The 12,432-nt window shown below is 33.1% G+C and overlaps 1 protein-coding gene across 1 annotated transcript; it reads right to left on the reverse strand.

Annotated features, from left to right (window-relative positions):
- Positions 1–5,934: 5,934 nt before the first annotated feature.
- Positions 5,935–6,291, reverse strand: LOC139850204 (uncharacterized). The gene has a single exon (XM_071839791.1). The coding sequence runs from the start codon at positions 6,289–6,291 to the stop codon at positions 5,935–5,937; it is 357 nt and encodes a 118-aa protein (XP_071695892.1).
- Between the last annotated feature and the right edge of the window lie 6,141 nt (positions 6,292–12,432).

A 12,432-nucleotide genomic window follows, 5' to 3' on the forward strand; every position in this document is an offset into this window, starting at 1 on the left:
AGTAAGCAGATACGCTAAGATATGAATTTTTGTATGTACACTATTCATACAATCCAGGCAGTAAGATATGTCTAGATTAAGAATGATAAGAAAGTGATTCCCTAAGAATGATAAGCAGGTAATTTTCGACACGAAATGATAAGCAAAACTTTTTGACATGCAGACACGGTCGAAGTCCAGACCCACTAATGCATCTAAACAACTATCAGTTAGACACACTAATGCAAGACCTGGTTCGCTAAGACCACCGCTCTGATACCACATGAGACGACCCTTCCTAATCCATAAGGACGAATACAATAACATATGATTACATTGCGAGGTATTTGACCTCTATATGATACATTTTATAAACATTGCATTCGTTTTTAACAGACAAACTTTCATTACATCGAAAGTTGACGGCATGCATACCATTTCATAATATATCCAACTATAATTGACTTAATAATAATCTTTGATGAATTCAACGACTCGAATGCAACGTCTTTTGAAATATGTCATGAATGACTCCAAGTAATATCTCTAAAATGAGCAAATGCACAGCGAAAGATTTCTTTCATACCTGAGAATAAACATGCTTTAAAGTGTCAACCAAAAGGTTGGTGAGTTCATTAGTTTATCATAATCAATTATTTTCAATAATATAATAGACCACAAGATACTCATATTTAGAAAAACAATCTGTGCAGTTCTACTCCTGCTATAAAATCATTCATATGAAGAACACCGGAACCTTTCAAAACAACTCACCAACGGTAGCTAGTGCGTAGTGCAATGCAAAATCATCTCACCGTGCTAGTTAATACAATAATTTTACAACGGTAGCTAATGTGTAGTGCAATGCAAAATCATCTCACCGAGGGTAGCTAAAACGGTAGCTAGTGCATAGTGCAATGCAAAATCATCTCACCGTTACTAACTACTAAATTGAACCATAAACAATATTACAATGGTAGCTAGTGCGTAGTGCAATGCAAAATCATCTCACCGAGGGTAGCTAAAACGGTAGCTAGTGCATAGTGCAATGCAAAATCATCTCACCGTTACTAACTACTAAATCGAACCATTTCGGTAGCTAGTGCGTAATGCAATGCAAAATCATCTCACCGATGGTCGATAATACAATCTTTATAGAAATCGAACCTCTGAATCCAAATAATTCTATCATAGAATGTAGTTTTGAATATTTGTGTCTATTTCGTCAATCATTTATAAAAGCAGTTCATGTATTCTCAATTCAAAAAAATATAGCTCAAAAACATTTAATAAAGCATTTATAAAACAGCGCATGTATTCTCAGTCCCAAAAATATAAGGAGTAAAAGGGAATAAAATGAACTCACAATACTGTATTTCGTAGTAAAAATACATATGACGTCATTGAACAAGTGTAGGGTTGACCTTGAATTCACGAACCTATATCATTTGTATATATATTAAAACATATACTTGTAATCGAACAATTATATATTATTATTAGTGATATAACTGTTATTTTAATAAATTATGTGTTCCATTAATAACTTTAATATATTTATTTTATATATCTTGAATAATTACATAATTTAATAATAGAGTTAGGTTATATGTCTTAAATGTATTTTTGTATATATATACATATATCATTTGTTTGTTAAAATTATAATACTAAAGTAATTTTAGTAATGATAAAAATAATAATAATGATAATAGAGTTAAAATGATACTTTTAATATTAATGATAAAAATGATAACTTTAATAAAAATGATACTTTTAATAAAAAAATGTTAATCTTAATAATATTGAATACTAATAATATTACTTATAAAAATAATGATTTTACTAATTATAATAATGATGCTAATATTTATATTAATAAATATAATGATAATAATACTACTGATAATAATACAAATACTTATGATCATAATAATAATAAAAATAATAATAAAAATAATAATAATAATAATAATAATAATAATAATAATAATTATTATTATTATTATTATTATTATTATTATTATTATTATTATATAATTATTAATTAATTATATCTATTAAAAGAACTATGCGTGTTTTAGGTGGTTCCCAAATTAGATTGAAACAGCATAAGCAAAACGCAGAGAAGATAACATGTTTTAGGGGATCTTCGTTTCATCAACAGATCAATAATTCAAGCAACAATCATCGATGTACAGTCGGTCATTGATTCATCATCATCATCGTTCAATCGTCATCATCAGTCCTAATCATCATCGTTATCGAATAATAACAGAAAAATTGAAGCAGTAGTTGGTGTTCGGTTGGTGTCTGTTCAAATTAGGAAGAAAGATTAAACACCACAGCGTGTAGTAACAGGAATTGCATCAAATCATCATCAATCGATCATGAAATCAGTCTAGTAATCGATCAAGTAGGTAATTGATGTTCTTATTATTTATTTATTTATTATTTATATAAATATATATTTTATCAACCATCATCGATTATTGTAAGTTATTAACCAATTCAATCAGATTTATTGCGATGTAAATTATTTGTTTGGTTCGATCATTTATATCTAAAATATAAAAACATAGGTTTTGGTTTATTGAATAAATCAGGAAATAATGAACATAGTTATGTTCAATAATAGGTAATAAGGTTGTGGCTGTGTGATTGTAAAATAAAAGTGAAATTGGGCTGTACTAGAAACAAAAATGGAACTTACCAACAATTGTGTTTGATCAAAAATAGTGGTTTCGTTGTTTGATGTTGAAGGGTATTAGTTTAATGGTGGTTTCAACTAGTAAATACAACCAGCCAGAAGTATCAAACATAGCAGTAGCAGTAGCAGTCATCTTGCAGTCGTGGTTGTTTGATGGTGGTGTCAATGAAGGTGCCGGTGTTTGAGTGTGAAGGTTTCAAGTGACAGTTTGATAGAGAGTGTAGGAAAAAGGTATGGTTTATGGATTATGATATGTGTATAATACTATAATCATGCTGTATAAAATGAACATTTAGTTCATATTCATTTATTATTCGAAAATAATTCAGTAAGAGTAGGAGTCGTATGAATTTAATTGCTTGTGTGTGTGGTGATGTTCATATAGTGATGGTGTGGTGTTGATTGAATGAGTAGCAGGCAATGTTTGATGATGAATTATGGTATAAGTCAACTGACACCGTAGCATGTATCAGTCTTTTGTTTATTGTGATATTTGTATAGAACAGAAATATAATAGGCAGAGATAGGATGGTAGTAATGAAAGTGGTAAAATTTTCGATGGTGGTGATTGTTGTTGTATCCTGAGTAGGAGAAGTAGGAGAGACTGTCACGACCCCCGTCTCGATTTCCCAAGACGTGGTGTGAACTTTAACATAGTGTCCCAGGTTATAGTCAACGTAGCAGCGGAAACATAAATATTATTACATCACGGTCTCTGTTTTTAGTTTTGGTACATCGTGGTTACAAAATACAAGTACAGACATAGTACAAATACAAATATATCCTAATCTAGCTTATCAATACTAGATTTCACAAAAGACATTTTTAAACTTCCACGATGCCCGACCTGAAAATGCTCCAAAAGCTAAGTACCTGAGATAAATACTTAAAACATCAATATAAATATTGGTGAGTTCATAGGTTTAGTTACAATGCATATTTAATGGACATCAAGATTTCATGTACAAAACAGTTGAAAAGTTATTCTAGTTCATGAGCTTTCGATATTGAACGTTAACGTAAAAGTACCCGAAAACAAGCGTCACTTAAGGTCTAAGTGCAAGTGGTCGAAGGTTATGCATTCGATAGCCTATTAGGCCTATCCTGATGTGAGGAGTCATCCTCAAATAGATCTATTCATAATAATCGCGTTTACCAAACCGGTAATTAACGATATTAAAATCAGGATTTATAAATTGACCTTTGTTACTCAACATAGAATATAGTTGCAAGTACTTGATTCCAATATGTAAAACAGTAAACAAGTATTATCTCATCCCATAAGTATAAAAGATTGATTAAAAATGGGACTACGAACTCACTTGATGCGGTGTAAGGTATACACGGTAGTCGGTTTAAATAGTGTGCGGTGATTCGGGCTTGAGACCTAATGAATATTATGAGGTCAGAGGTCATACTATCCCATATAGTATTTAGAATGAGTCTAAGATCAGTCCCCAAGTATTCTTACATGTCCATTTCGATTTTTGATTGGAAACATTATATAATTCGTAGTTTTAAGTTTCAGCAAATCTGTCCAGTTTTACCTTCACATTATATTATGTGTTTCTACCAATCTAGATATCCATTTAAGGTGAGATTACCACCTCTATAAAGGTTATTGAGTCCCTAATCCAACCATGTAAGGTTAGCTTCTGGATTCAAAGTATAAATTGGTCAAATTTATGATTTCCTACAAGTGTGCAATTCTGTCCAGATTTATACTATAAGCTTCCATGCATACTTATAATTAGTAAATCACCTTTGTTTGACTTGTGGATTTTACAAAACACTAAAAAGATATAAAATAACATGTGGTAAAAAGGATTAACTTCCAGCTATTCATTTGGTTAGTTTTTCATGACCATACTTTAGACCAAAATCAGACTACAACAGTTTTCTTTATTAAATCTATATAGCCTTTTCTCCTAAACTACTACATGGATTTTAGTGAATCAAGTCTTGTTTTGTTCCTCTATTAGTACCCTTTTCAGTATAGAAGGATATATCTTAATAAACTATATAATTTTTGATTTATTCAAGTCACACTAGACTTAGGTCAGATTCAAGAAAGTCTAGACAATTAGTGAGTAAATAAAAATAAAAAATACCTTTTACTTTAGGTAAAATCATGGAAAATTTAAAGGAAGCTTATAACATATATGTGGACATGTGGTTAATTTATTAGGTTCAAATTCAGAGTCTAAGTAACTTTTTAACCTACGAACATTTCAGGGCTGTTTTGGACAGAATCCTGATGAAACTGTTTTGTGTATTTTAGTCAATAAAATTCATGTTTAAAGTTCATTTTAAAACATAGGACATGTAGGAAACTTAAGGTTACTCATCCATAATCAAGATTATGGTTAGCTATATAGTCATCATTGAGTGATTAAACACTCTAGATCAAGCAATTACACCATGAATACTCTTGAATATAGCTAGACAAGATGAATAGAATTAAGTAGTTTGTTATACCTTGAAGAGATTTGATATTATAACTTCAAGAGAATGATAAAGAGAGTGTTTTAGAACTGGAACTTTAAGTATATGTGAGTGAAAGAGATGGTCAAATGACTAGAGATGAACTAGAGAGGGTTTATATAGGAAAGGTGGTGGCTAGGTGTCACATGGAGAAGAAAAGGGAGGTGGTGACTAATCTTAAGATCATGCATGATGTAGACAAGTGTTAAGGCAATTTGATGACTAAGCATGAACTTATGCATGGTTTAGACATGTGTCCATGCATGTTTGCATGCAATTAAGGGTTAATTATATGTGATAATTAGTATTATCTTAATGATTAATCCTAGGTTAGTTTTAGTTTAAGTGTAAGTGTATGATTTAGTGTACATGATCTTGATTAAGGTTTAATTAGTATTTAATCTTGTATTAGTTTAGTTCTTATATTGATTAAGGATGGTTTCTTAATCCTAATACTTGATCATTTTATGTTTTTCTTTACTTTTATAAGTGAAATTTCCAAGTCTTAGAATTTATGGTGATAAACTTGAGTTTCTAGAAATTATGTAATTTCGTGATATTCCTAGGTCAATCAAGACATAAATCATTAAGTTTACTCGTCAAGTCAGAAATTGAAATTTTTAAAGAAGTCAAACTAGATATCCTAAGTCGAAAAGCTAGGGTTATGACATTACCTACCCGTTAAGAAAAATTTCGTCCTCGAAATTTAAGAAGTACTTAGATTATCGAATAGATGAGGATATTTCTGCCTTATACAGTCCTCACGTGAACTCTGGACCTCTATGTGCATTCCAACGGACTTTAACAATCGGAATCCTACTATGCTTCAACTTTTTCACTTCACGATCCATCACTTCTATTGGTTCCTTGACAAAATGCAATTTGTCATCGATTCTTAGTTCCTCTAAAGGAATTGCTAAATTCACATCTGTTAAACACTTCTTCAAGTTCGAAACATGAAATGCATTATGAATACCACTAAGCTCCGGTGGTAGTTTTAATTTATATACAAATGGACCAATTTTCTTAGTAATCACAAAAGGTCCTATGTATCTCGGACTTAGTTTTCCTCGCTTCCCAATTCGTATTACTCCCTTCCATGGAGATACTTTGAGCATGACTTTATCACCCTCTTGAAATTCCAAGGGTTTCCTTCGAATATCCGTATAGCTCTTTTGTCTACTTCTTGCAGTCTTCAACCTTTCTATGATCTGAAAGATTTTTTTTTCTGATTGTTTCATGTATGATCTCTGGGCCTGTCAATTGTGTATCACCAACCTCACTCCAACACAGTGGTGATCTACACTTTCTTCCGTATAGGGCCTTAAATGGTGCGGCTCCTAGAACTAAATTAATCTGAAATTCGACTTGCCTATACGGAGGTAGACTTGGCAAATTTTCTGGGAATACTTGTGGAAAATTTCGGACAATTGGAACGTCTTCTAACCGAATTTCTTTGGTTTTAAGTTCATTTACATGTGCGAAAATAGCTAGATATCCCTTCATTAGATATTTTCTAGCTTTCATGCAAGAAATGATATTGAGATTCGTCTTAACTCTATCTCCTTGGATCATTAATACCTCACCACTCTCGAGAGGTATACGGATAGACTTTTCCTTACAATTAATGTTCGCACAATTCTTGGACAACCAACCCATACTAATGACAACATCGAAACTTCCTAACTGTAAGGGCATTAAATCAACTTCAAACAGATTGTTTGACAGATTCAAAACACAACCTCTCATAATCTTATCTGCTTTTATTAACTTACCGTTTCCCAATTCTATAGCATATCTAATGTCTAAGGCGGTTAAAGGCCTATTGATTGCAACACTAAAATCTTTGGCTATAAAACTCTTATCAGCACCGGTATCGAGTAAAATAGATGCTAAACGATTATCGAGAAGGAACGTACCCATGACTAACTCTGGGTCCTCATAAGCTTCTTTAGTGGAGATCTGAAAAGCTCGACCCTTAGCCACTTCTCCCTTTTTCGCCTTAGGACATTCTTTCTTGAAATGCCCTGCTTGCCCACAATTGAAGCAACCACTCTGTTTCCCCTTTTCATTATTATCATTCCCTAACAAATGAACTCTACAATCCTTCGCAAGATACCCTTGCTTCTTACATCGCTGGCAGACTACAGTACACGTACCAAAATGATGTCGCGTACATCTATTGCAAATATGGTTTCTTCCCTTCATAACCATTCCTCGAACCCCCAAATTGTTGTTTCCTTGCTTCTTGGAATTTCCTTCTTGATTCCCGTTCCACTCACGCTTCTCAGTCGTGATCTTCACATCCATTTTGACATTGATTGGCTAACGTCGCACAACTTGCGTCACAAATCATGTGCCATACGGATTGCACTCTGGATCGTCTCTGGCTTTGATGATAGAACATTCCCTCGAATGTCTTCTGACAAACCCCAAATATACCTCTCAACTTTGTTATATTTAGGGGTAACCATAGTTGGGCACATTAAAGCTAATTCCAGGAATCTATTAGTATATCTTACGATATCAGTTCCTTCAAGTTTTAAGTTCCACAACTCGGTTTCTAGCCTTTAAATTTCGTTCCGTGGACAATAATCATCGATCGTTATCTTCTTAAATTCCTCCCAAGGGGTAGCATATGCTTCATCAATGCCCTTTGATTTGGAAAAAGGAATTCCACCAAGTTAAGGCTCCATCTAAGAGAGTACATGATGCGAACTTCATTCGATCATTGTCTGCGTACTCAGTAATTTCTAAATACCGATTCTAGTTTTTCAAGCCACCTTATTAACCCTACGGGTCCTTCTGTTCCTGAAAAACTCTGGGGCTTGCAACCCAAAAATGCCTTGTAATTGCATTTCTGATGGACATTTTCCACTTCGAGTCTCCTTCCATTCGTGGCATTTGCTGCACACCCAGCTTCAACATTAGAAAGGGCTTCAGCTACTCTTTGAGCTACCATTTCCTCATTCTGAGTGGCACTCATTCCTCTGGAGATAAGAATAACATAGTGGTAAATGTACATCATACAAGTGTTATGAAAATGAACTAAATACTCATAATAGATAAAGGTCGATTAAAACTTTTAATCATTACAAAATTTGGGTATTCACCTACCCGTTAGTTCACACACATAATGTACATAAACTATTATCACACTATATGGCATATCTGATAATTGATCCTAACACAACCGATTACTGATCCTAGCACACACAAGCTACCTTTCCTATCATATCCGTTATACATGCATACTATTAAGAGTGTAGGCAAGAAAATTAACACTCCTAGTTACTAACGGTAGATCTAAAGTGGCACAATGGTGTTAACCACCATAACCATCTCGTGCAGCTGGGTTTCCAAACTCGCTACTTTTGTTACAAGTTCTTGATTCCTTGCTGACAAGTCATCCACACGATACTTCAACAACTCGATCTCCTCCTGTTGCGTACACTGAACACCCTCGATTTCATTAAAATGAGAATAATTGCCATCCTGATTCTCTTGGACATACAAATAGTCAATAGTTCCTTGAAGTCGTTCAATACGTCCCTCATGCCTAAAAATTCTAGCTAACAAAGTGTAAATCGTGTCCTGTTGTGATTGACCCATTAATTCGTCCCTTCCATTAATGGTCGGAGGTATATTACGTTCATGGTACGGGGTTCCCTCTTGATGATTCCATCTACCTAAAAGGTCACGAACCCACATCCATCGTTGCCAGAATGGTTGGTACGCTGCGAACTCATTCATGTCAGAGTCGTTGTCCGGATTAATCTCTATAGGTACGGTAGAGTTGGATCCTGTGGAGCCAGTGAAGCTAGATGAGGCCATCTTAACATACACAACAAATAAAGGTTAGCCTATAGAATTTCTGACGAGTAAAAATAATAATATATGACTCGAAAAATAGTAGAGACCGGAAAATTTTGACTTGGTTATAGGTGGGACACACTAATGCAATCCTAGTTGGTCAGGTCTAGACACACTAATGCCGTCCACATTCCCTATAACCCAAGCTCTGATACCATGTCTGTCACGACCCCCGTCTCGATTTCCCAAGACGTGGTGTGAACTTTAACATAGTGTCCCAGGTTATAGTCAACGTAGCAGCGGAAACATAAATATTATTACATCACGGCCTCTGTTTTTAGTTTTGGTACATCGTGGTTACAAAATACAAGTACAGACATAGTACAAATACAAATATATCCTAATCTAGCTTATCAATACAAGATTTCACAAAAGACATTTTTAAACTTCCACGATGCCTGACCTGAAAATGCTCCAAAAGCTAAGTACCTGAGATAAATACTTAAAACGTCAATATAAATATTGGTGAGTTCATAGGTTTAGTTACAATGCATATTTAATGGACATCAAGATTTCATGTACAAAACAGTTGAAAAGTTATTCTAGTTCATGAGCTTTCGATATCGAACGTTAACGTAAAAGTACCCGAAAACAAGCGTCACTTAAGGTCTAAGTGCAAGTGGTCGAAGGTTATGCATCCGATAGACTATTAGGCCTATCCTGATGTGAGGAGTCATCCTCAAATAGATCTCTTCATAATATTCGCGTTTACCAAACCGGTAATTAACGATATCAAAATCGGGATTTATAATTGACCTTTGTTACTCAACATAGAATATAGTTGCAAGTACTTGATTCCAATATGTAAAACAGTAAACAAGTATTATATCATCCCATAAGTATAAAAGATTGATTAAAAATGGGATTACGAACTCACTTGATGCGGTGTAAGGTATACACGGTAGTCAGTTTAAATATGTGCGGTGATCCGGGCTTGAGACCTAATGAATATTATGAGGTCAGAGGTCATACTATCCCATATAGTATTTAGAATAAGTCTAAGATCAGTCCCCAAGTATTCTTACATGTCCATTTCGATTTTTGATTGGAAACATTATATAATTCGTAGTTTTAAGTTTCAGCAAATCTGTCCAGTTTTACCTTCATATTATATTATGTGTTTCTACCAATCTAGATATCCATTTAAGGTGAGATTGCCACCTCTGGAAAGGTTATTGAGTCCCTAATCCAACCATGTAAGGTTTGCTTCTGGATTCAAAGTATAAATTGGTCAAATTTATGATTTTCTACAAGTGTGCAATTCTATCCAGATTTATACTATAAGCTTCCATGCATACTTATAATTAGTAAATCACCTTTGTTTGACTTGTGGCTTTTACAAAACAATAAAAAGATATAAAATAACACGTGGTAAAAAGGATTAACTTCCAGCTATTCATTTGGTTAGTTTTTCAAGACCATACTTTAGACCAAAATCAGACTACAACAGTTTTCTTTATTAAATCTATATAGCCTTTTCTCCTAAACTACTAAATGGATTTTAGTGAATCGAGTCTTGTTTTGTTCCTCTATTAGTACCCTTTTAAGTATAGAAGGATATATCTTAATAAAATATATAGTTTTTGATTTATTCAAGTCACACTAGACTTAGGTTAGATTCAAGAAAGTCTAGACACTTAGTGAGTAAATAAAAATAAAAAATACCTTTTACTTTAGGTAAAATCATGGAAAATTTACAGGAAGCTTACAACATATATGTGGACATGTGGTTAATTTATTAGGTTCAAATTCAGAGTCTAAGTAACTTTTAACCTACGAACATTTTGGGGCTGTTTTGGACAGAATCCTGATGAAACTATTTTGTGTATTTTAGTCAACAAAATTCATGTTTAAAGTTCATTTTAAAACATAGGACATGTAGGAAACTTAAGGTTACTCATCCATAATCAAGATTATGGTTAGCTATATAGTCATCATTGAGTGATTAAATACTCTAGATCAAGCAATTACACCATGAATACTCTTGAATATAGTTAGACAAGATGAATAGAATTAAGTAGTTTGTTATACCTTGAAGAGATTTGATATTATAGCTTCAAGAGAATGATAAAGAGAGTGTTTTAGATCTGGAACTTTAAGTATATGTGAGTGAAAGAGATGGTCAAATGACTAGAGATGAACTAGAGAGGGTTTATATAGGAAAGGTGGTGGCTAGGTGTCACATGGAGAAGAAAAGGGAGGTGGTGACTAATCTTAAGATCATGCATGATGTAGACAAGTGTTAAGGCAATTTGATGACTAAGCATGAACTTATGCATGGTTTAGACATGTGTCCATGTATGTTTGCATGCAATTAAGGGTTAATTATATGTGATAATTAGTATTATCTTAATGATTAATCCTAGGTTAGTTTTAGATTAAGTGTAAGTGTATGGTTTAGTGTACATGATCTTGATTAAGGTTTAATTAGTATTTAATCTTGTATTAGTTTAGTTCTTATATTGATTAAGGATGGTTTCGTAATCCTAATACTTGATCATTTTATGTTTTTTTTTACTTTTATAAGTGAAATTTCCAAGTCTTAGAATTTATGGTGATAAACTTGAGTTTCTAGAAATTATGTAATTTCGTGATATTCCTAGGTCAATCAAGACATAAATCATTAAGTTTACTCGTCAAGTCGGAAATTGAAATTTTTAAAGAAGTCAAACTAGATATCCTAAGTAGAAAAGCTAGGGTTATGACAGAGACAGACAAGGTGGCTGCAAGAAATGGTGATTGTTTTGAGTTGGTAATGATTCGAGCTAGAGCTATGTATCTCTTAGGTGCATATATATAATTTAAATTATGACAAAGCAAAACAGTAATGCATACTATTCAATTCAAATTTAGTTCACTGATTAACAATTTGTGTGGTGTAGGTGATTCCAAAAGTGGAAAAAGCAGAAAAAGAAGGCAAGATGTGTTTGTTATTTTGTAGCAGTGTGGATTCCACAATTACAATTACTTTGGACAATTAGTACTCCAACAAACAGAAGAGACAACGGATGTGTTTGTTTTGTTTTCTTTTTATATCTACACCCAATATTAGAGACGGTGAAAGGTTCACAAGAATGCGATGTTTATCGTGATTGATGTAATTAGAAAATAAGGGATCCAAAGTTTGGATTATTACCGAAACGCTTTAGTCCGTGATAGTACTTGAACTATTTCCTTTCATAATATTTTGTTGTCAATTGTAAATTACATTAACTATCCCTTTTACTAAAACTCAATTAAAGATAATGAACTTCATTTTATTCACATGTTACGGCTACACCACCACATAGATGACTACATGGCATTTCTCACAATAGGTAATTCAATTGTTAATAAATTCTGAAAATGAACTAGATACAGGTACTAAATAATCGAATGATAAATGA

The sequence above is a fragment of the Rutidosis leptorrhynchoides genome, chromosome 5 (genome assembly GCF_046630445.1).
Source record: "Rutidosis leptorrhynchoides isolate AG116_Rl617_1_P2 chromosome 5, CSIRO_AGI_Rlap_v1, whole genome shotgun sequence".
In the NCBI taxonomy this organism is placed as follows: Eukaryota; Viridiplantae; Streptophyta; class Magnoliopsida; order Asterales; family Asteraceae; genus Rutidosis; species Rutidosis leptorrhynchoides.

What these genes read in the sequence shown, in the direction of transcription:
- LOC139850204 (XM_071839791.1), bottom strand. Translation starts at nt 6,291, where the DNA reads ATGCTCAAAGTATCTCCATGGAAGGGAGTAATACGAATTGGGAAGCGA.